We start from the raw sequence: 24,093 nt of genomic DNA on the forward strand, positions 1-24,093 counted from the left end.
GCATAGAGAACAAATAAATAAAAACTGTGAAAACTAAACCTAATATTTAGATGTGTATCATATAGATGGCTCAACACCATGCTTGCAAGGATAATCTCATTATCCTAGGATATGATGATACTATGATTGCTGATAGTTTAACCTACAAAGAAGAAAACTATTTCAAAAATATTATTTTTTTAAAGATAAAATTACCATAATGTTCAAAATACTTAACAAAACTTTGAAATTCACTAAACAGTGATATTTTTCCAATTTGGGTGGTGCGTACAAATAGACGTTTAAAGGATTGATGTGTAAAAGTTACATAGAAATTACATTTCCCAGTTGCATCTGAATAGGACCCTAGATTTCTTTTATGAAGTGTTCTGTTCACGGAAAAAACTGGTACAGGAGGTAGAGGAGTAGAGGAGTGATGAGGAGTAGGAGTAGAGGACTGATGGAGAAACCTACCATATCTAATTCTGATTACTCTTATGCAGCCATGTTCCATGCAGCAATTATAATAGCAATGAATACACTGTCTGTGGGAAATACTGCATTTTCCCATACACAAAAATATTGCATGTTGCTTGCAAAATATTATATTCCTGGAACATGAGTGTATCCTTCAGGGAAGAAAGAAAGACTTCATGCAGCAAATAAGAAACAAACACACACTGACTGCTAAATAATAATGCTGAAAGACCGTTAAAATATATAGTTGTACAGTGCACCATTTTCTTCCCTACCCATCCAAATTCTAACACAGAGTCATGGATAGTATTCACTCATGTTCAATTCCTTATGGGAACCTTTTGGGCCATTTTTGATGAAAGGGGAGAAACCTTTTACGTTCCAAAAAAACTAAGAGTTGGAATTTCCAAAGAGTCACATTCTCCCTCTACATTATGTGCTCCTTAACAATTTGGGAAATGTATGTGACTGCATGAAGAGATGTGGCACTGGCAATCCTGTCCACTGAATCTAAGTTTCTTTTTTTCTTAATTGCAAATAGTTTGCAAACGTGACAAAAAAGAACTGTGAGGATTTACTTGTCAAAATTTTCCTTCTTTATTTCAAAGGCTCACTAAAAAATGGTAATACCAGAAATGAACTTTTGAACAAAGATGAACTGTTACGCATATTCCACAAGGGTATGTCTCTACATGTAAAACCAGAAATGACAGCCGCAGAAGAACAATGGATTCAAAGGTAAGGAGAAACCAATATGCAAATCCCATTTCCCTTAAGTAAAGGAGAAGGAAAGGGAAGGAAAATGGGTTTTAATTGGGACAATATTAATTGGCCAAATTCTGTCAGCCAATGTATTTTCCATTAACTTAAAGTGATGTATTCAGTTTAGTTTTTAGTATCTTCATTTCTCTGGAAATATTTCCGTATATCAGAAAATATCTCCTCTTCTTGCATTAGAAAATGAGTTTTAGACAGAAACAACTCATTACCTCTCACCACCATTTCTAAATAATGCCACTGGCAAACATGGCATATAGCAAAAATGGGGAAAAGTTACATCATGTTTTTCAAAATAAGACTCAGAAATATGATTATTCTTCTTGAATTTGACTAATGATGATAACATGGTAAAACCCACAATCTAGCATGGATCTCCCTCACTACATGAGCAAAGAGTTGGTATAGGAGGAATGCCATGTATTCAAGAGCCTCTGTTGCATTCATAGTGATTTATTTAATCCAGACATCTCTGAATGCCACCACATGCCATTGGTTCTGCTACCCCATCTCTTCCTTGTTTTTATGGGTGATAGACCACAGTCATCCTCTTCCCTGTTCAGTAAGGGGAAGAAAGGGAGACTCTGGAAATATCGCAGAAATGGGGAAGGTCATCGGTCATCTTCAGTTAATATGTATTTGAAAGCTAATTGTTAATGTTTATTATTATTATTATTTATTACAGTCATCCCTCACTAACCATAAGGGTTATGTTCTTGCAAAACCCCACAGCTGGCAAATTCGTGGTTGGTGAGCAATAGGAATGAATGGGAAACACTGGGTTAGGGGACCCGCGATCGCGGAAACCCCTAAAAATATAGGAGAAATGCTAAAAAAAACCCACCAAAAATTCCTTAAAATCAGCAAGAGAAATGAGCAGATTGAACCTCTGGCAATCTTTGAACCACCCCCCCCCCCGCCAAACCTCTGAAATTCACTTTAAATTGCTAGTAGGCAAGGGTCAGCAAGGGTCACCAAGAGGAATGAACCAGACTGAACCTCTGAATCCCGAAAAATATCTAAAACCCCTCCCAAATAACACACAAAAAACCCCCCTCACCAACCATGGATACTCAGGTCGCAATTGGCAAGATCTGCCACAATTTCCCATTTGCGTATACTCAAAACTGTGGTTGCTACAATCACAGTTGGCGAGGGATGACTGTATTACTCTTTAACAGAGGTTGTGTTGCAAAATGCAGACCAATCACTGTTGCTGGTACACTAGGTCATAGGATTAAGTCTAAAAGAACAGCAGAAAATAGGGGAAAATAAACAAATTTTGAACATCTGATCAGTAGATTAATGCCTTATAAACAAATGATCTATATCATACTCTGAAGGTCAGAAGTCTTGGGCTTTATTGGATCCACAGGGAACACTAATCCCAAAATAAAGAGTTCCAAGATAAAAATACCCTTCAAATATTTCCTTCTCCATTCCAAATGCCAAGATGTGATGACGTCTTGCTAGTGACCTAAATGACCACTTACTCTGCGTACACTGTTCCATCTTGAAGATAGCTGGTAGTACCCAGATAAAGTTGAAATTATTAATTTGATTTCAAGATATCCACAGAATTTGGCACTGGCAATATTAAAACCAGTGGGAAATAGACTCCCCCCCCCCGCACACACACACACAAATCATGGCCAAAACCCCAGTCCCCTCTTACTTGCCTCCGCAGCCTCCCTCTTCTCCCTCTACAAAGTAAATAAATAAAGCTTTGTAAATAAATGTCCAAAAATGCTTCCATAACTTATACATTTTTCATTATGGTTTCATAATTCTTCCACAATTCTTATAGATATTCAGACTTTTCACAAAATATTAGTATGAAAGAATAGCATGAAAGAATAGCTGGTTTTATTTGAGTGAATCTGCAGAGAGAGGTAATCCTACCAATCCCCAGATTGTGTGTAAAGCTGCAGTCAGGATGGGGAGTAGAGAAGGAAGGGACATGCCTCTATCCTAAACTGTTTACATTTTCAAAACATTGTTTTGGTGTTGGGTGTTTTTTTGGTTGTTTTGACATGGAGTCTCGATTTCAATTCATTTAATAATAGGAACTAAATGTGAGTACAGAAGCAGTGTGATAGTTCCTTTAGATTAAAAATTAATCCTTATAACATCCCCTCTAACTTGCTCAGCATATCACAGGTTTCCCTCCTTTAAAATCTTTCATTCCTGATCCAGGAGTGAGTTAGGAGATAAAGAGTCCAAAGTTCATATAGTTTAACAAGTCCTGGGAATGGAATGCTAACTGCATGTCACATTTCCTGCAAGTCAAGACCTTTCTCCTCTTCTCTCCTGCCTTGAATTAAAGAGAAAAATGAAACACCCACCATGATGCCCCCCCCCCCCACAAGGTTTTCTTCTGGTTTCAGAATCTTGGGGGAATGGCAGTTTCAGGGGGACAGGAATTTGCAAGGGAGAATTATCAGGCAGGGTGAGGGTTAACCCTGCTACCTATTGATTCAAAAAGAAAGGAAAGATTGTGCCCTCAAGTCAGTGTCAACTCCTGGTGACCGCAGAGCCATGTGGTTTTCTTGGTGGAATACAGGAGGGCTTTACCATTGCCTTTCTCCCGCGCAGTATGAGATGATGCCTTTGCCGTTGTCACTGAAATGCACATCTGCCTCCAGCACTTTCCTATATCACTGCTGCCTGATATAAGTGACTACAAATATATATTTACTAGGCACAGTCTGGGAAGCACACCAACGAGGATTCAAACTAACAGCCTCTTGCTCCCTAGGAAAGCTGCTTCTCCGCTGAGATTCAAACCCCCAGCTTAATCCTTGCATTATCATTCTGCATGTTAGGACTGGGAATGCTCCTTTGTAATGAGGAGTTTCACCCTTATTGAAAAGTCCTTTGGCTTTCTTCAGAACCTCTTGGATGTTTCAGCTGATTGCAAGCCTCCAAATTGTGTTTCAGACAAATTTCAGTGGCTACTGTAGCCATTATGTTAAATGATATCGATGGATTTTTCCCATTAAAAAAAAAATTCCACCAGAAATATTTTAGTCTACTGTAATCTAGGCTTCCTATTTTCTCATCCTATGTTGGTCTGAATAAAATTTCCTGAGGGTGGGGGTTAAGGGCCAGCCTTGTAGGTTCCTCCTCCTCCTCCAGCCTCTCAATTTTTCTGTTATATTCAATCAGCAGAGACAAATGGGCTGATTTGACCTCAGCTGGTAAGGGAGCTACAGCAAATTGCATTTAGCAAATTTAAACAGGATTTGAAAATGTAAATAAGCTGTCAGTTTCTCTATTGTGTTGGAAAGAAAAATCCCACATACCTCAAATTCACAGAAACCGATGACTGAAATAACCAAAGTGTGAAGGAGCTTAGGGCCTTTACTGACAATGATTTTTTGTGGAATACATATGCATTCTAAAAGACGTTTTAGAACATTTTTAGGAGATTGTGACTGACATCCTGACTAACGAAGCAGGCGTGTAAATAGCACCTCTGAGCACACAGTGGGATGCCCCCCCCCCCGCCCAGCTCCATCAGTTCCCTTACGTGTGCATTTTTGCGCAACAGAGCCAGCAGGCACTTCTCCCGAGCATTGTCCTGCACTTGCAAAGCCTTCTGTTGCAGCTCAAAGATGTCACTGTCCTCAGCAAAGTGTTGCCACTATGCCAAAGGGCTTTGGGAGCGCAGGAGAGAGTGCTCCAGGAGAAGTGCCTGCTGGCTCCATTGCACAATGGAGCACATAAAGCAACTGCATATAAGGGAACTGACGGAGCTGTGGTGGGGTGGATCCACGGCACATGCACTTCATTAGTCAGGATGTCAGGCTATGAATTTCTCTGCCAAATGACTTGTACAGGATGACATTTAGGCAGGTTTTGAAATAATTATTTTTTAAAAAAGGCAAGAGCAGCACAGCTATCATTCATTCATTCATTCGATTTCTATACTGCCCTTCCAAAAATGGCTTAGGGTGGTTTACACAGAGAAATAACAAACAAATAAGATGGATCCCTGTCCCCAAAGGGCTTACAATAAAAAAGAAACATAAGATAAACACCAGCAACAGTCACTGGAGGTACTGTGCTGGGGGTGGAGAGGGCCAGTTACTCTCCCCCTGCTAAATAAAGAGAATCACCACGTTAAAAGGTGCCTCTTTGCCCAGTTAGCAGGGGTGTTACAGCTTCTCTCGCACCTTTCTCTCACACCCATCACAGCTTCTCTCACACCCAACCCCACAGCAGTTCTTTCACTAGGCAAGATGAGGCAGTCACTTCAGGCAGCAGACTATTAGGGCACCAGCAGAGTAGCGAGATGCCTCCCTTCCCCACTGCTATCAGGGCAGCTCTTCAGGACTGAACTGACCCTTCCAAACTTCACAAAGACCTCTCCTCAGAATCCTTGCAAAGCTTGCAAGAAGCATAAGAAAAAGGCTACTGGGCTTCCTCCTTGCCTTAATGCCACTCTCAGAGCTGGCAAAGGTCAGTTTTGAAAAGGGGCTGGGCCTCACCAGGATTATGGGGGAAAGCAGCACTTGGCACCTCGCCTGAGGCACCACAATGCCTTGGGCCACCCCTGCCCACCCCAACCCCTGGCGCAGGGCTCTCTCCTTCTGCATCTGTTATGGACAGATGGAATCCATCAAAAAATGGCTTGGACATGTAATATCAAGTAATGGCTAAAATGCTGTTATGGCATACTTTCATTGATCATGCAGGAAGATATCTTGAGCTTGGACTAAGAGGACAGGCTAAACCTGGAGTCACGGGAAATAATTCTTCTAGAAGAGCTATTTATACATTTACAAAAGTACATTTTCCTTCAGAAAATGGAAGTCCTGTCCAAATGAAGAAAACTGAATGCAACATAAACTCTGGCAAAAGAACTGCAAGGAGATAATAAGGGATACAAAAAGTTAGTTGGAGGAGCATGTTGCTACAGGTGTCAAGGGGAATATAAAAAACTTCTTTAAATGTATCAGAAGCAGAAAACCTGCCAGGGAGATGGTTGGACCCTTAGGTGATGAGGGTGTGAAAGAGATTATTAAGGAGGATAAGGAGATTGCAGAGAAGCTGAATGAGTTATTTGCATCTGTCTTCATGGCGGAGGATACCAACCATATACCCGCTCCGGAACTGAGCTTCTCAGGCTTGGAGACTGAAGAACTGGGCCAATCTGAGGTGGATGTTCTAAACCATCCTGAAAAACAAAAAATTAACAAATTGCCAGGGCCAAAAGGCATCCACCCAAGAGTTCTGAAGGGTTAGGGTTAGGGTTGTGAAATTGCTGTTCTTCTAGCAAAAATATGCAACTTGTCCCTACAATCAGGCTCCATACCAGAGGACTGGAAAGTAGCTAATGTAATTTCAGTTTTCAAAAAGGGATCCAGGGGGGATCTGGGAAACTACAGACCTGTCAGCTTAACTTCTGTGCTGGGTAAATTGATGGAGGAGAGGCTGGTCTTGCGGTAGCAAGCATGACTTGTCCCCTTAGCTAAGCAGGGTCCACCCTGGTTGCACATGAAAGGGAGACTAGAAGTGTGAGCATTGTAAGATATTCCCCTTACGGAATGGAGCTGCTCTGGGAAGAGCCGAAGGTTCCAAGTTCTCTCCCTGGCTTCTCCAAGATAGGGCTGAGAGAGATTCCTGCCTGAAACCTTGGAGAAGCCACTGCCATTCTGTGAAGATAATACTGAGCTAGCTAGACCAATGGTCTGACTCAGTATATGGCAGCTTCATATGTTCCTAAAGCATACCTAAGGACAAAATGGTTTTATAGAAGAACAGGCCATACTGAAGGAGAATCAGCACGGCTTCTGCAAGGAAGTCTTGCCTCACTAACCTTTTAGAGGTCTTTGAGAATGTCAACAGACACGTGGATAAAGGTGATCCAGTTGACATAGTATACTTGGACTTCCAAAAAGCTTTCGACAGTTCCCCACCAAAAGCTCTTGAGTAAACTTAGAAGTAATGGGATAAGGGGACAGGTTCAATTGTGGATTAGTAACTGGTTGAAGGAAAGGAAACAGAGGGTAGGAATAAATGAAGAGTTTTCACAATTGAGGGAAGTCAGAAGTGGGGTCCCCCAAGTATCTGTACTGGGACCAGTGCTCTTTAACTTGTTCATAAATGATCTAGAAGTTGGGGTAAGCAGCAACGTAGCCAGATTTGTAGATGACACTAAAATATTTAGGGTAATGAAATCCAAAACAGATTGTGAGGCGCTCCTAAAAGATCTCTCCATACTGGGTGAGTGGGCAAAAAAATGGCAAAATGTGATGGGCTGACACTTCCACAGAAGTAACAGGTACACAGTCTGGGAAAGTTTTTGGACCCGAACCTATCCCTGGTGTCTCAGGTTGAGGTAGTGGCCAGAGGTGCTTTTTATCAGCTTCAGCTGATACTCTAGCTGTGTTCTTTTCTTAAGATAAACATCAGAACAGTGGTGCATATGCTGGTAACCTCCACTACTCCAATGTGCTCTATGTGGGGCTGCCTTTGTACGTAGTCCAGAAACTGTAGTTGGTATAGAATATGGTAGCCAGGTTGTTCTCTGGGTCATCTTGAAGAGACCATATTGCTCTTATATTAAAAGAACTACACTGGCTACCAATAAGTTTCCAGGCAAAATACAAGGTGCTGGTTATAACTTATAAAGCTGTTTAGGGTATTTAAGAGAATGTCTTCTTCACTATGAACCTCATTGCCCATTGAGATCATCTGGAGAGCAGTGTTCCCTCTATTTGTTTTCATCTGTGTGTGGAATGAGTTTTGTTCTGGGTGGCAGTATCAAGGCAGTGTATGCACACATGCATTCAGAGTGGGGCCTTCCTGATTCAACCTGAGCAGCATCTAGAATTAACTGAGCAGACATCAAAAAACTTGTGAGCGCGTGCACACATGTGTACATGCCTTAGAGGGAACACTGCTGGAGAGGTTCGTCTACAGCTCATCAGCTCATCTGGTGGTTACAGAGGGATGAGCCATCTCTGTTGCCACCCGAGACTCTGTAAGCCACCCAGAGATGGGAATTTGGGGCAATGTACAAATATAATAAATAAATTAAATAAATAAATCTTAAGAAGAATCTAAACAGAAAGGGGTAATCTGTCAAAATAGAGGGCCAGCAGCAGGGAGTCAAACTGAATTAAGAACATAAGAACAGCCCTGCTGGATCAGGCCCAAGGCCCATCTAGTCCAGCATCCTGTTTCGCACAGTGGCCCACCAGCAATTCAAACCCAAAAACTGGTTCTGAATATTTTCCCAGATATACTGGACGTCTGCTGCTGCCTGTTACAGCAAGCAGCAGTCCTGGCAACAAAACAGTGCTGCATGACACCAAAGAGGCCAGAGAGGGGAAGAGAGATCAGTGCTGGGCTTTTGCCTCACCCAGGGGGTGGTGGAGCAATAAATACATCAGGTGGCTGGGGGTCAGGGCCAGCAAGGCTGTGTGTCAGAGCAGCATCAGTGCTGGCTCACCCAAGGGGTGGGGCCGGCCAGGGGTGAGGCAGCACATGGCAATTTGCCTCTAATGATGCCAGGCAACAAACTGCCTCTGACTTCACTCATTCTCCTAGTCTGAGGCTGGTTCAAATGTCTGAAAGGGCAAATCCTACATCTCTCCATTGTATCGTATGCGTTCATTGGTTTAATGGTTTAAGTGCTGGGTGATGTTATAAGGGAGACTTCACACCTTGTGTTAAGATTAGAAATGCTCTGTTTTTTAGACTTTTCTAGTAATCAGATGAGCTTGAATTGTATGCCAAATTCCTGCTTTCCATATTTTGTTAAAAAAAAAAAAAGCATTAACATTTTTATTGGTATAAATGAAGGCCAAGAGTCTTTATATAGAAATAACTTGAATTAAAGTACAATTCAAGAGGTATTGTAGTTAATGTAAGTTAAGATGTTGTGTCCCAATCCCAGCTGTGAACCTTTTAATTACTGTCTTTTCCAAAACGTTTTTTTTTTCCTTTCCAAGTCACCCTTTTCAAATATTAAGGCCATTGCAAATCTTTTCTTCTGCTGAGGGGCAGAGACCACAACTTCCCCCTGAGTAAAAACCTGCTCAGGACCTCTGGGCCCTTCACATCCTTCTCCTCACCCTAAACTACAGCTACCCACAAGTAGGAACATGCACACATCCTGCTGTCTACACAATAATCCTCTTTATGACATGTACAAGCATACAACTGACCCACATATTTATATATCTCACCTTGTTCCCCCATATATCCCCCTTGTCATTTTCTGGGCTGAAGATTTCCAAGCTTTCCATAAGAAAAAAGCATTACTAGGCCTGCTTCTTCTCAGTTATAACTGGGCATGCTCTGAAGGAGCTCTCCATAGATAAAGTGATGATGTTTCACTCCCTCCTCCTGCCAAATTAACAATTTCTAAAAATGAAATAGCCAGAATTCAGGTCTCTACTTCGATAATGAGTTACATAACTTACGACTAGCCCCAAACACACCAATTTGCAGCTACATCCTCATAGAAATTTCCTTAGCCTAGCCATGATGTTTTTATTTCCATCCACAAGAAACCAACTGGAACATTAAACCAAATCAAGCCAAATGCCCAACCCAGTATAATGCCCTGCCCCTATGAATCCTCTAGGAGCTGACAAATCCTCTTGGTAGCAAAACTGTCTTCTCACAGAACACACCCGGATTTCCCAGTGTACAGGGCAGACATAAACTCTGTTCTCACAGCAGCAGCAGCATATAGCTAGGTCCTGTTTGTGCAAGTTTATCTGAAAGTCTGCCAAATGAACTGAAATGGTTTAACACAGTATATATCTGAAAGATAAAATGATAAAAATAATTCTTTCCTTCCTCTAAATTCAGAGATACAAATACAAGTTGCATACCATTGCCTAAATGTCATAAGTCTATATATTTATTTTCACAAGCACAGATGAAAACTGAAAGCTCTATGCAAAATGTACCTGAAATATTCTTAATTGTTTTTAATGATCAAACTGCATAAATAACTATAGTTGAGTTTGCATCAGTTTGATACACAAAATAGAATCTGAAAAGCATGACTAGAAACTATTGCTGAATCAGGATAGAAATTACCTAACTCCACTTCAATATGAATTTGGATAACTTGTGTATCAGCATCTATTGTTTGTTTTGGGGTGGCACGGCAGTGGAGTGGGGGATCTCTGTAAAGACTCCATATCTAACTCCAGAAGTGTGGATCATGTCAAAAAGAAGAGGGAAGAGACAGCAATTGCTAAGGTGTTCTAAAATATTCAGTATTACTATGTCTTTCTATAGTTTAGATATGGATACCCATCTATTGATGGAAATCAGTGAACTAAATTCCTTCAATTCTTAATGTTCATTCTGTAAAAATAAGTGCACAATATGTTCCAAAATAGAAAGAAATTGAAGAAAATAACTCTCCTCCTACACTCCAGCTTATATGGGAATACAAGTCGGACATCAGATGAACATTATGAATGACTTGCTAGAACAGACCTGGCTTACATCCAATCCAGCATTGTGTGTCCAAGAGTGGTCAGCCAGATACCTGTGAGAAAGTCACAAGAGGCCAGTGCAGGCAATACTTCACTGGCCCAAGCTATTAGGAAGGGGATAGGCCAAGAGCACTTCCATTCTGATGTTCTCTGCCAATGTCTAGATACCCTCTCTGCACATCTCTTTATCTCCTGGTTGGCTGTTCATCTGAATGATGATAAAGTTTTGTTTAAACAAGTATTTGGAGCACATGTAGAGGAGCCATTCAGATAAGCAGCCGTGCACCCCACAAAAGATAGAGAGACATGCTGGGAGGGTGTCAGGATTCTGCAGAGATCATAATGATGGGCACATTCTCAGTGCATCCCCTTTCTAATCATGTGGGCAGGGATGATATCATCTTAACTGGCCAAAGACTAGGATTTGATGGTGTCTTAGCCATCAGGTCCCCCCTGCACCCAAGATGGACTGTCTCTGAACATGGAGACCCATGTTCAGATGTCAGAGCAAATCACTGGTAGATCTATCTATCTATCTATCTATCTATCTATCTAAAAGGCTAAGAACGTATGTGGCAAGCCCCACCCACATAGTGCTTTACCAGTCGGAGGTAACAGAGCAGAAGCATGGTGTTTGGTGCAGTGGGGATTCCATATGCAGATAGGGAGGAGGAGCCTGTGATGGTTAAGGTCAGTTGGAATGCAACTGTCAGAAGATGTGCTTTATTGTAGAGGAGAGAAGAATCTATGAGGCTCTTCTCACAATCGGTGAGAAGAGCCTGGGAAGGGTTAGGCTAAGCCCGCTCTCCCCGCAGACGAGCAGTCAGTCTGCTCCGGGCGGCCAAACTGGCTGCCCACACGACTGCCAGCTCCATTACAGAGCCAGCAGGGGCTGGGAGGATTGGGGGGTCGTGTGGCCCCCAGAAGCTCCAGCATGCCCTGTGCAAGGAAGGCAGGAGCGCGTCTCAGGTGAGGGTGGAGATCTCTCTGAGGTGAGGACTGTGGCAGGGTGTGTGTGTGAGGGGAGCAATCTACTAGCGTGCAGATGCTCTGTGCAGGTTAAGCTAGTTCTCCATAATCTATATAGCCTATTAGGTGGATGGTGATTGTATTTTTCCTCTTCTCTCCCTTTTATCCCCATATCCAATCTGTAACCAAATCATGTCATTTATCTAAAAACCCTGCAAAAATACAGCCCTTCCCCTCTGTCCCCTAAACGAAAACTCTAGTTTGCACAGTCTTTAGACTTCTGCAACCTTCTTCATTCTTTTGTCCTATTGTCTCCGCTTAGCCCACTCAACTTCAGCCAGCATTCTGCTGCCAAAAACAATTGGCCTCTCTTGTTCTGAAAATATCACACTCTCCTGTAAATCCTGACACTGGCTTCCTGTCAATTTCGAAGTGCAGCACAAACTCTTAGTCCTTATTCTCAAAGCCCTCCATGGTCTTGCCCCGCCTTCACTCTCATATCCCATTATAATCCTGCCCAGCTTTGTTTCCTCCAGCTCCAACCCTCGGTCATCCGAAGTCCTCCGACTCTCTCAAATGACTCCACTCTTTCTCCCTTGTTGGCCCTTATGTTTGGAACTCTCTCCCAGACCTGTGTATGATGCTTCCTTCCTCCCCAAAACACATCTTTTCTGTGAAGCCTTTGGCAGTGGCACAACCACTCACTCCTTTACCCTATTGCAAGTAAGCCGAAGTATGTGTACGTGAAATAACCAAATACTTTCCACCCCCTATTTAGCCTTCCCTATCCTCTCTGTTGTTTCCCTTGTGTCTATTTCTAGACTTGCCCCTTTCAGCTGGGACCTGTCCTCTTACGTTGTAAAGTGCCATCTACAGAGATGGAACTATATTCACCAATCAATCAATCAGTCAATCAATTCACAATAGACCAATGGCCTGACTCAGAAGGCAGTTTTGTATGAACATGTGAACGTTTGATAGGATAACCTAGTATGGATGCAGACAGAGGGAAAGCATGAGAAGGAGCTCCTCAATTTTGGGTGGTGGTGGAGATATGTTTTATTAGGCTTGAGGGAAAGTCAGTACAAATAGGGAGACTTCTCAAATGCGTTGGGTGGATGTGTACCCCTGACCTAGGGTAGCTTCTCAAGCAATACCCCCTGCCTGCACACCTTTTCCAGACAGCTTGGAAAGTTCAGAAAATGCTTTATCCCTCCCTCAGTGGTGGAGCTGGCTGTATTTGAACAGGTGCATGTGTTCTTTAGGGTACAGTCAGAGCGTGGCATGGTGGGGTTTTCTTGGAGGATTTAGGCAGTTGTGCGGGAGGGACGTCTCGGTGGAGTCTTGAGCGCCTGGCGCGCCTCTGAAAAAGACAGTGTGTGTGTGTGTGTGTGTGTGAATGGTGTGTGTGAACCCAGAGGCGACCCTCTGGGTTAGGGAGTCTGGTCCCTTGGGGCGGGTGTGTTCACTCCACCAGTCCTTCCCCTCCTTTGGGGAAAGGTTTCCAAAGAATCTGCGGAAGAGGTGGGAGCCCCGGGAGGCGTACAGGAGCGACAGCACAAGCAGAAGGGCTGGAGCGCTGAGGGGGTGGCAGAACCGGCGGCGACTGCCTTCCTCCCCCTCACGCGCCACCGGTTTTGCTTTCCTCGTCTTTTTCTCCCCCACCCGCGCAGGCTGCTCCCTTCCTACCCCGGTTACCGTGGCAACCGCCCGGACTCCCCCAGCCCCGCGACTGCTGCGGAATCGCTCCGTAGCACCAGCAGCAGCAGCAGCCGCCGCTCGCTGCCGGACCCGCTCCTACAGTCGCTGTCGTCGCCGCCACCTCGCATGGAGCTCCTGGCCGCCGCGCTGAGCGCCGCCTGCGCCCTGGACCATGAAGGCTCCGCGGAGAGCGTGGCCGGAGCCCGCCTGGACATTGGCAGGTGAGGAAAGACGGCGGCGGAGGGGAAGTCGGAGTCCTTCTCAGCGGGACGAGTTCGCTGGTCCTCCGCAGCCCTGGGGCGGCTTCGACTGGCGCCCCCCACCCGCTGTCCCTGATTGCCTCAAAGACTCCAAGGCGCCGGCGGGAATTTCCTCGGGGTCGAGCCGCACGTCCCGGTTGGCTGCCCCCTGTAGGGAACGCGGGGCAGAGCTGCCTTCTTTGCCCCGCGTCCGCCTTCCGGGTCATCGGCGTGCTTCATAGCCCTTCTGCCCGCTGCCCTCGACCTCCTTTTCCATTGCCAGACGCCCACTCCTTCCCCCTCCCCTTGCTGCTCCCCCCCGAACGGGACTCACCGAGGCTGAGTCAGCCGCTGCCCTCTTGTCTTCCCCCTCCCGATCGGCCACCCACCTCTGTGTCAATGTGCTCCTGAGCACCTGCAGAGAGTGGCTTTTATATCTCAGTACTGTGAAAGTCCACAACCAGCCCTCCTTCCACGTTGGGGATCAGGGAGAGTGACTTTTAGGACTGAGGGCGTAACTTTGGGAGCCGCTTGAGCCCTGCCCGTCTCATCTTAAAATTATACCCAGAAGAGGCGGACTCCTCATTCTCCCCCATTCCTTTTCTCCTGTCACTGAGGAATGAGGCTAATTCTTGATTTTCTCTTTCTTTCTCCCCACCTATCTTCCTTGCTTCAGTGGGACTTACTGGTCTCCTATAGGAAGCAAAATATGTTGGGAGTGCAAATTAGTTTGGTTTGATTTACATCCCTGGGTGTGTGCAATCCTATATGCATTTACCAGGGAAGGATCTCAGACAGTTGAATGCAATGAATAAATAGACATGCATAGGATTGCACTGTGCATCACTTGCTGAAGATTGGACTGCTATTGGTCAGCATTGTTCCTGTCCAGAGGATAGGACTTATGCAGAATAGGCATCCACAGTCCTGACTGTTGTGTTGTTGTTTTTCCTTCCCCTAAAGTGAATCCCCCTCCATGACTGGACCAGTCGCTATTCCTGAAGAAAGCCCTGTACTTTCAGACTGCCCTGCTGCTTTCCCTGAGGCCCTGCAAGTGATTCACCCTATGACAGCTGACTCCTGGAAAAACTTCATTGAGCAAATAGGTAAGAGGAACATTTAAGCTGCAGTCCTGTACCAGTTACACATAAGCCAGCATATTATAGCCTGATGCAATGTTTTGTTTGAGAATATCAGCTTTGCGGGGAGGTAGGTGAGAGCAGAGAAGTTACTGGATAAAGGGGAAACTTAACCCTTTTCATCACCCATAGATTCTTAAATTCAAACTTCCAACCTCTACCCACTGCTTTTCTCTGTTGGGCTTCAAATGATTGTTTGTCTTCATAAACACACACTTGAACCTGGGCTGATGGGAGCAGGTTGGGGGTGGATGAATTGGAGCAGGGAAACTGCATGTGGATAAAGGGTTAAGCACCTCAGCTGTCCCCTCCCACATCTGTTTTTCTCAAACACAACAGAGATACTAATACACACCTTTTCACATAACATGCAGTCAGCTTCGAAGTCTCACTCAGCTTATCGGGATTTACTTCTGTGTAAACATGCATATGATCTCTCTCTTAATATGCTGCAACAAATATATAGGACAAAAGAGGCTGGATGAAAGTGGCACTCTTGCAGAAAAACTAGATGATACAATCTAGACATTCATTTTTCTAAACCTGAAGACTGTGAATATGTTACAAAGAAAACTAATATATACCAAGAAGAAACTTAGATTCAAATTTGTTAAAATACCAAATACCAACCCTGAGACTTGTGGGCAGAATTTTGGAAACAATTCTTCCTTTAAACTAGGCAAGATGATTAGGTATCATTGTTCCTTTATGCAAGGCACTAGTAGATGCTGCCTTTACTGCTCCTGTTTCAAATCTGCAGGTAAAATCACAGTCCTGTCACTTTCCTGTCACATAGCAAGTGAGGACTGTTGTCCTTTGCTAACTTATTCGTTCCCAACCAGATCTTAAATCTTATGCTCTGCTTATCTGTATTATTACTGGTTGCACTGCAGTAGTGTTCAGAAACCTTCAGTAGTTTGGAGCCTTGCAACATTTGGATGATGTAAATAAGGAAGGCTCTTGAAGTAGAGCACTTACTTGTCCCTTCTTTGACAACACCATAAAGAGGCGCTTCACACGATCGTGTGTGAAGCACCGGAAGGGGTTCTGTGGGAAGAGTGGGCCAAGCCCCCACAGACAATCAAGAGGCAGCCCTGGGCAGTTGGATCGGCCGCCCACATGACTGCCAGCTCTGTCATGGAGCCAGCGGGGGTTGTGGGGATTGGGGGCCGCGTGATCCCCAGAAGTTCCAGGATGCCCCCGTGCGAGTGTGCAGGGCATCATGGAGAGACCTCCGAGCCCGGGAGGCTGCTTGCAGCCTCCTGGTCGGGGGTCTACTCGTGTGTCGCCACGTGCCATGGCAACATATAAGCAAAAAGATGAGGTTAACAGAGCACTTGCTCCGTTAACCTCGTCTAAGGGGAGGAGTAATTAGACGGGCTTGCCGCCTTGGGAACACTGGGCTCGCCTGCAAGCCCGGTGGTTCCCACGACCCCTGGAAAGTGGGCTAAGCACCCTTAGCCCACTTTTCAGTGATCGTGAGAATAGCTTCAAAAACTGTTTCATTTTATATTAAAGATAATGATATATGGGTTATCAGAGAAAACTGATGGTATTTATGGGTTGATAAGACCTTGCCTCCATGCTGTGGCTTGGGAAAGATTCTGTTCATCCCTACAATTGTATAATTATATGCTTTTTCAAGATATGTTATTATTTCTCTTGAACTTGATGGTGAAGAGTAATATTTCTACACTAGGTCAGCAGAGAGCTCAGGTATATGTTTCTCTTTGACACAAAATGCCTTGTTGAATACAGTTGAAAGAGCTATGATATTTGGCTGCAGCCACAACCACTAAGGGTTACTTTTCTTTTCCTTGCCACATTTAATGTCCTGTTTAATGTTAAATGTTAATTACTAACAACATTTTAACAATAATTGAAACATTTAAAAAAGTAGATCAAGAGGAATTGTATAAGTATCATTCTTCTAGAGCAGCATAATACATTTAAGTGTAATCTCTCCTTTTCAGTTAAGTGTGGGAAGCTAACAGGAAAGTGCATGGTTTCCAAGGTACAGTTTCTCCTATTGCTATTTTAATCCCATTTTGAATTGCATTTCAGAAAGAAGTGATTACGGAATACACTCACAGTGTGCAAAAACAATCCTTATGGCCACTTTCCCATTATAAATTATGTTCTAAGATTATAAACTAAATATAGTTGTGATTATGTTTAAAATAATATTGAAGCACTTAGCACAGAAGTATGTGCAAGCAGTTTACGAGTCACAATTTTGATGTATAAAATTTCAGTTGAAATGAAAAACTTAATTTTAATAATCTATTTTTAAAATGTTTAGCACTCGTACTCTACTTGCGAAAGTTAAAGGGGAAGATCATTTAAATTGCATCTCAGCTTGCAAGTGGAAGGAATGACTCACAAGAAACTAGCATAAACTCCTATGTTTTTAGAGCTAGTAATTCTAGCTATTTGAAAATAGCATTCTGAGTTGTCTGAAATGGGATTTATGATACTGTACTAGATTTATGGCTGGCAATGGATCTTCAGACCTGCAAGGTTTTTTGGTGCAAAATTTGGCTCTCTTTTTGTAAGGCAGGGAAAATCCAAAAGAAATGTTTATGGCATTCTTCCAATCCCATATTTGAAGCAATCATAGGATTCTATCATTGTCTAGGAAGTGATGGTGAAATTATACAATATTACACTGTATTAGATTTTTGAGTAGCCTCTAATCATGTGAGTTATTGCCAATATTTCTTTAGAACCTGTTGGATAATATTGCTTTTCAGTTGTTATAGCTGGATCTTAGTGCAAAAGTCACGAGATGCATTGATGGGTGACCTCATATCTAATTGTGCATTGTGAGATCCCACAAGTTTTCATCATATATTTTTGCTTGTTCAACATGTTTGTGAAACTGTGAGGTCAGTTTGTGTGACAATTTGAAGTTAGGTGCCATCACAGTTGCAATAACCCTCCCATTTTCATTCAGTTAAAGTCCTGCAGCCTTGGTGGTTTCCTGCCTGGCCATCGTATGTAGATTAGCACTAGCCTGGATTGCCTACATTATACTTTAGAATATAAGAACAGCCCTGCTGGATCAGGGCCAAGGCCTATCTAGTCCAGCATCCTGCTTCATATAGTGGCCCACCAGATGCCCCCGAGAAACACACAGGCAAGAGGTGAGGGCATGCCCTCTTTCCTGCTGATGTTCCCCTGCAACTGGTATTGAAGCATCTTGCCTCTGAGGCTGGAGGTGGCCTATAGCTACCAGACTAGTAGCCATTGATAGACCTGTCCTTCATGGATTTATCTAAGCCATCCAAGCTCATGGGCATCACCACATCCTGTGGCAGAGAATTCCATAGATTAATTATGCGCTGTGTGGAAAAATACTTCATATTGTCGGTCCTAAATTTCCCAGCCTTCAGTTTTATGGGATAGCCCCTGGTTCTAGTGTTATGTGAGTGGGGGGGAAATTGCTCTGTAGCCACTCTCAATACTTCATGCTTAATTTTATACACCTCCATCACGTCCCCCCATAGTCATCTATTTTCCAAACTAAAAAGCACCAGATGCTGTAGCCTTGAATCATAAGGAAGGTTCTCCTCAGGCCCCTGATCATTTTGACTGCCCTCTTCTGTACCTTTTCCACTTCTATAATGTCCTTCTTAAGATAAGGTGACCAGAACTGTATGCAGTACTCCAAATGTGGCTGCATCATAGATTTGTATAAGGGCATTATCATATTAGAATTTTTATTTTCAGTTGCCTTCCTAATGATCCCTAGCATGGAATTTGCCTTTTTCACAGCTGCCACACACTGAGTTGACACTTTCAACGAGCTGCCCACTAGGACCCCAAGATCTCTCTCCTGATCAATCACTGACAGCTCAGAACCCATCAGGGTATATGTGAAGTTGGGTTTTTTTGCCCCAATATGCACCACTTTACACTTGCTTACATTGAACTGCACTTGCATTTTGTTGCCCACTCACCCAGTTTGGATAAAGCCTTTTGGAGCTCCTCACAATCTGTTTTGGATTTCACTACCCTAAATAGTTTACTGTCATCCGCAAATTTGGCCACTTCGCAGCTTACCTCAACTTCTGGATCATTTATGAATAAGTTAAAGAGAACTGGTCCCAGTATATATCCTTGGGGGACCGCATTTCTTACTTCCCTGCACTGTGAAAACTGTCAGTGTATTCCTACCCTGTTTCCTGTCCTCCGACCACAGACCGCACCTGAACCTCTCCCCTTATCCCATGACTGCTACGTTTACTCAAGAGCCTTTGGTACTGAACTTTATCAAAAGCTTTTTGGCAGTCCAAGTATACTATGCCAACTAGATCACCTTTATCCACATGCCTTTTGACACCCTCAAAGAACTCCAAAGGTTAGTGAGGCAAGAGCTGCCCTTGCAGAAGCCATGCTAATTCTCCTTCAGTAAGGATTGTTCTTCTATATGTTTAACCAGTTTGTCCTTAAGTGTGCTTTCCATCAATTTATCCCGCACAGAAGTTAAGCTAATGGGCCTGTAGTTTCCCAAATCGCCCCTGGATCCCTTTTTGAAAAGTGGAATTACATTAGCTACTTTTCAGTCCTCTGGTACAGAGCCTGATTGTAGGGACAAGTTGCATAATTTTGCTAGGAGAACAGCAATTTCACATTTTCGTTCTTTCAGAACTCTTTCAGAAATCTTGGCCCTGGCAATTTGTTAATTTTTTGTTTTTCAAGATGGTTTAGAACATCCACCTCAAATTGGCCCAGTTCTTCAGCCTCCAAGCCCGAGAAGCTCAGTTCCGGAGCAGGTATATGGTCAGTATCCTCTGCCGTGAAGACAGATGCAAAGAGCTCATTCAGCTTCTCTGCAATCTCCTTATCCTCCTTAATAATCGCTTTCATGCCTTCATCATCTAAGGGTCCAACCACCTCCCTGGCTGGTTTTCTGTTTCTGATGTATTTAAATAAGTCTTTGTTATTCCCCTTGACACTTGTAGCTATATGCTCCTCAAACTCTCTTTTTACACCCTTTATTGTCTCCTTGCATTTCTTTTGCTAGAGTTCATGTTTCTTCCTGTTCTCAGCATTTGGGCAGGACTTCCATATTCTGAAGGAAGTCTTCTTCTTCCCTTTTATACTTTCCCTCGAACTACTTGTTAGCCATGCTGGCATCCTTCTGAACTTGTGGAACCTTTCTTCCTTCTTAGTATACATTCCAACCAGGGGCGTAACGAGGCTGGAGTGGGCCCAGAGACAAAATTTTAAAATGGGCCCCTTGCTGATACACACACACTCACTTCACATGTGACTTGCCTCTGGGGGGCCCCTCGAGGCGTGGGGGCCCCCAGGCAGCAGCCTCCCCTTGCCTAATGGTAGTTATGTCCCTGATTCCAACTGAGCTTCTATTATTGTGGTTTTAAATAAGTTCCATGCTTTCTGGAGTGATTTGACCCTCCTCACTTTCCCTTTCAGTTTCCTTCTTATCAGTCTCCTCATTTTTGAGAAGTTTCCTTTTCTGAAGTCCAACACGTCTGTGTTGGACTTCCTTAGCAATGCTCCACTCACATATAAGTTGAAAGTTAGCAAACCTACTTCAGACCATGGTTGCAAATTATACTCTAAATTCCTGGTCCACATTAATGACTGTTTGCCAAAATCATATATTATGACAATTCTTGGTAATTACAAACAAAGAAAAAGAAGAGGGATATTTCTGCATGATATAAGAGGAAGGATGCAAGTCCTTGGCATTTTTCAGATCTGCAAGCCATGGTTTAGAGATTGGGCTGCTGCGACATCTGAACTGGACCTATTTGTTTGCTTTTGCTGACTATTTAGTGCTTTAACTGGTGTAAAATACAATGACCTGCCTCCTAATGGAGCCAAGTTGTCATGGGTATATTGCTTTTGTGTTAAGTGTTCACAGTGGCTTTCTAAAGCTTTTTAACTATTAAAAGTGTAATATTTTGGAATACTATCTCTGTGATATCTAGAAGAAAAAGGAAATTAGATTATGTTCAAGAGCTAGTTATATTTTAGAAGGATTTTTATTTGGGTGCTACACACTGTTCCCTCTAAGGTGTGCGCACATGTGTGTGCTCACAAGTTTTTTAATGTCCGCTCAGTTAATTTTAGATCCCACTCAGGTTGAATCAGGAAGGCCCCATTCTGAATGCATATGTGCACACACTGCCTTGATATTGCTGCCCAGAACGAAATGCATTCTGCACAGAGGTGAAAAAAATTGGAGGGACCACTGGTGCCATAGTGGTGGCCAATTTGAATTAGAAAAAGAATGTTTCCCTTTACACATGATCGTGCCATTTTGTTTTGGCCTCTATGTAAGACATTAGGGACTTGCAGAACTAAAGAAAGGTGCTGGGTGGTGTGGAATTTTCTTCAATATTTTTTTCCATTGGAAGACTATGTAGTTGGTGTTTGCACATACTCAGAGTCTGACTGAATATGTTCATCAGATTTGAGACTGGGAAAGAGTCTTGTTCCAGTTTGGGCAGGCTAGTGTTTTGGGTTTATTTGTTTTGGATTGCTTAAGTCATTTTGGAGCTATTTGCTCTGCAATAATCTTTCTGTGGTTTGGATGTTTTAGATCCAAAGCAGTCCCTGGAGACAAAATACCTAGGAATCACTACTCTAACTTTGTCTTAAGACTCCAGCTGATTCCAAACTGTTCTGCCTGAAGGCAGGATTAGAAGTATTTATAGTTTTTACAGTATCAACTACAAATCTGGCCTTAGCACAGGAGTGGATTTTTTGAGACATCCCATTTTCACATACAAAAATAATTTATCTTGTTGGTAGGTTTTAGCAAATGGCTATAGAATCCCACTCCACCTGATAGTGTAGGGTAAGGAGACAGCTTTTCCTTCATGGTATTTCTCTTACATATATAAGTATATACATGTTCTATATTTCATAGCATAAATTCAGAAGGCATATTCCTCATAATGATTTTAGTTTTGAAGCAGCAGGAAACTGAATGTATTAGGTTGAGCACTACTTTTATTACAACTGAGAAATTAAACTGACATTAATGGATGTTGTTAGTGCCTAAATGCTCAAATGACATATTGCAAAGCAAATATGCTCTTTGGAATACTGGTAGAGTATTTGTTCAATAATACTCTGTGTACCTTGTTGCTTTCTAGGACTCTTGTATCAGGAATATCGAGATAAATCCACACGCCAAGAGATTGAAACTAGGCGGTTGCAGGATTCACAGACAGATACCGAAGATGAATGCTTGACTACTGAAGAAACACCATCAGAAACAGAACCTGCAGACCCAGCAGAAAGCAAGGCTGTTCCCCAGATTAGCTTGCTCAGGAACTCCAATTCCAGGTTTAACCTATGGCAAGATCTTCCAGAGGTCAGAAGCAGTGGTGTTCTGAATATTCTCCAGCCAGATGAGATCAAACTTCAAGAGGTAATAGCAGCTGTAATGGAGGGAGTGTTGCAATGTTGGCATTTTTAAGAAAGATGTGACTGGACTCATTTTATACTAGATGACAGCATTTAAAATTAAGCTTGTTAGTATTATTAAAGAGACTGCTTTATGCAAGTTTTAATGGATTTCCTTTCTTTTCTTTCAAAGAGCTAATGGACATAATATCCCTTCAGCCTCTAGTTATGTGGACAGGATTGTGCTGCTAGTGAATTTGTAGCAGCAATAGGAGATGTAGCCAGGGCTAAAGTTGCTAAAGAAATAAAAACTAATAATGGAGTTGTGTTTAAATACATCAGAGGTAGGAAACTAGGGATGTGCACAAAATCGGTTTGTCTGGTTCAGTTTGAGGCCAAAACGCACCCACCCACACCCATCTCTGAATGGCTGTTCTGGCCTTTTGAGAGTGCGGGGCCATTTTAGAGGTCGCCACGAATGCACGCGAATCATTTGCATGGCACGCAAATGGCCGCCGTGCACTCTCAAAGAGTTGAAATGGGCCAAAATAGCCATTCAGAGACCAGGGGGAGGCCACTGGAGACTCACCCACCCCCCACGGTTGCAGCAGGACCCCCTAGGGCTGCCAAACCTGGTGGTGGCAGCAAGTTCTTTTTTAAAAAAAAAACTAATTATATCATGTTTGGGAACTACAAACTGGGCTCAAACCTGCCCAGGGAGTTCAGCTCGAGCCAAACTGGGCCCAATTCAGTTTGAAGTCGAGACTTTGAACTGAGCTGGTTCAAACTTGAGCCGGCTCAAGGTTGAACTGGCTCGCACATCCTTACTGGAAACCAGAGAAAAAATGTAAAAGGAGTACTGAACAAAGACAAAGACAGTTCAGACAAGCTAAATGAATTGTTTACATCAATCTTTACTGTAGGAGTTGTTGACAAAATGCGTTCCTCTGAACCATCGTTTTCAGGCAGTGTGTATGAAAAACTGTATGCCAAAGAGATGGCAAACGTTTAGTAACATTAGTAAATAACCACTATGAATGGACAGCATTTGCCCAAGAGTCCTTTAAAAACACTGATGTTCAATTGTTAACTTTTTAACTAATATATTTAACATTACTAAAATCAAGCTTCTTCATGACTAGAAAGTAGCCAGTGCAACACCAGTTTTACAAAAGGAAGCAGGGTTCCAAGAAATTCCAAACCATTCAGTCTAACATGTTCCCAGTAGACTGTTGGAACATATTATTAAAGCTGGAAGTCTTAAATGTTTAAAATAATTTTAAAAACCAGGGGAAGGGCAGATCTCTCGACAGCCTGTTAGAGCGTTAGGAAGTGTCAACATGATTGTAGATAAGATTGATCCAGTGACCACATTTGGAATCGAGTGTACTCTTTTTGCTACCCCTTCAAAAAATGTATATGTTGAAGATGGAGAAGATGCAAGAGAGGGCACCTAATGTGATTAAGAAGAGGAGATGCGGGCTGCAGCATCCTGCTGTTAAGAGAGGTGGAAGACTTTGGGGCTTTTCATTTTAAAAAGAAAGGGTTCATGATAGATGTGTATTGAATGATACATTGTATATGTGTGTGCATGTGTGTGTAATGAATAGAAAAGAAAAATTCCTGAACACATTACTACAACCTGAAGTCATTTAATCAAAGCAGCATTGCAATGGATTCAGAACAGACAAAGGGAAGTATTTACACCACACATAGTGAAATTATGGAATCCATTACCACAAGACATGGTGATAACACAGGAACATAGGAAGCTGCCATATACTGAGTCAGACCATAGGTCCATCTAGCTCAGAATTGTCTACACAGACTGGCAGCAGCTTCTCCAAGGTTGCAGGCAGGAAACTCTCTCAGCCCTATCTTGGAGATGCCAGGGACGGAACTTGGAACCTTCTGCTCTTCCGAGAGGAGCTCTATCCCCTGAGGGGAATA

The 24,093-nt window shown here is 43.0% G+C and overlaps 1 protein-coding gene across 5 annotated transcripts in view; it reads left to right on the top strand.

Moving 5' to 3' along the window:
* The window catches only part of NGEF (neuronal guanine nucleotide exchange factor), a 95,041-nt gene that overhangs the window by 23,398 nt on the left and 47,550 nt on the right, over positions 1-24,093 (top strand). For 2 of the 5 annotated variants that reach the window (XM_053308097.1, XM_053308098.1), the window contains 4 exons: positions 1,065-1,194; positions 13,349-13,597; positions 14,579-14,721; positions 21,891-22,168. In XM_053308097.1, the coding sequence (XP_053164072.1) occupies positions 1,065-1,194; positions 13,349-13,597; positions 14,579-14,721; positions 21,891-22,168 (800 nt within the window). Of the gene's footprint in view, positions 1-1,064; positions 1,195-11,435; positions 11,699-12,687; positions 12,924-13,348; positions 13,598-14,578; positions 14,722-21,890; positions 22,169-24,093 lie in introns of those variants that run through there. The other 3 variants (XM_053308100.1, XM_053308099.1, XM_053308101.1) reach the window with 3 other exon arrangements.

The sequence above is a fragment of the Hemicordylus capensis genome, chromosome 3 (assembly GCF_027244095.1).
Source record: "Hemicordylus capensis ecotype Gifberg chromosome 3, rHemCap1.1.pri, whole genome shotgun sequence".
Classification (NCBI taxonomy): Eukaryota; Metazoa; Chordata; class Lepidosauria; order Squamata; family Cordylidae; genus Hemicordylus; species Hemicordylus capensis.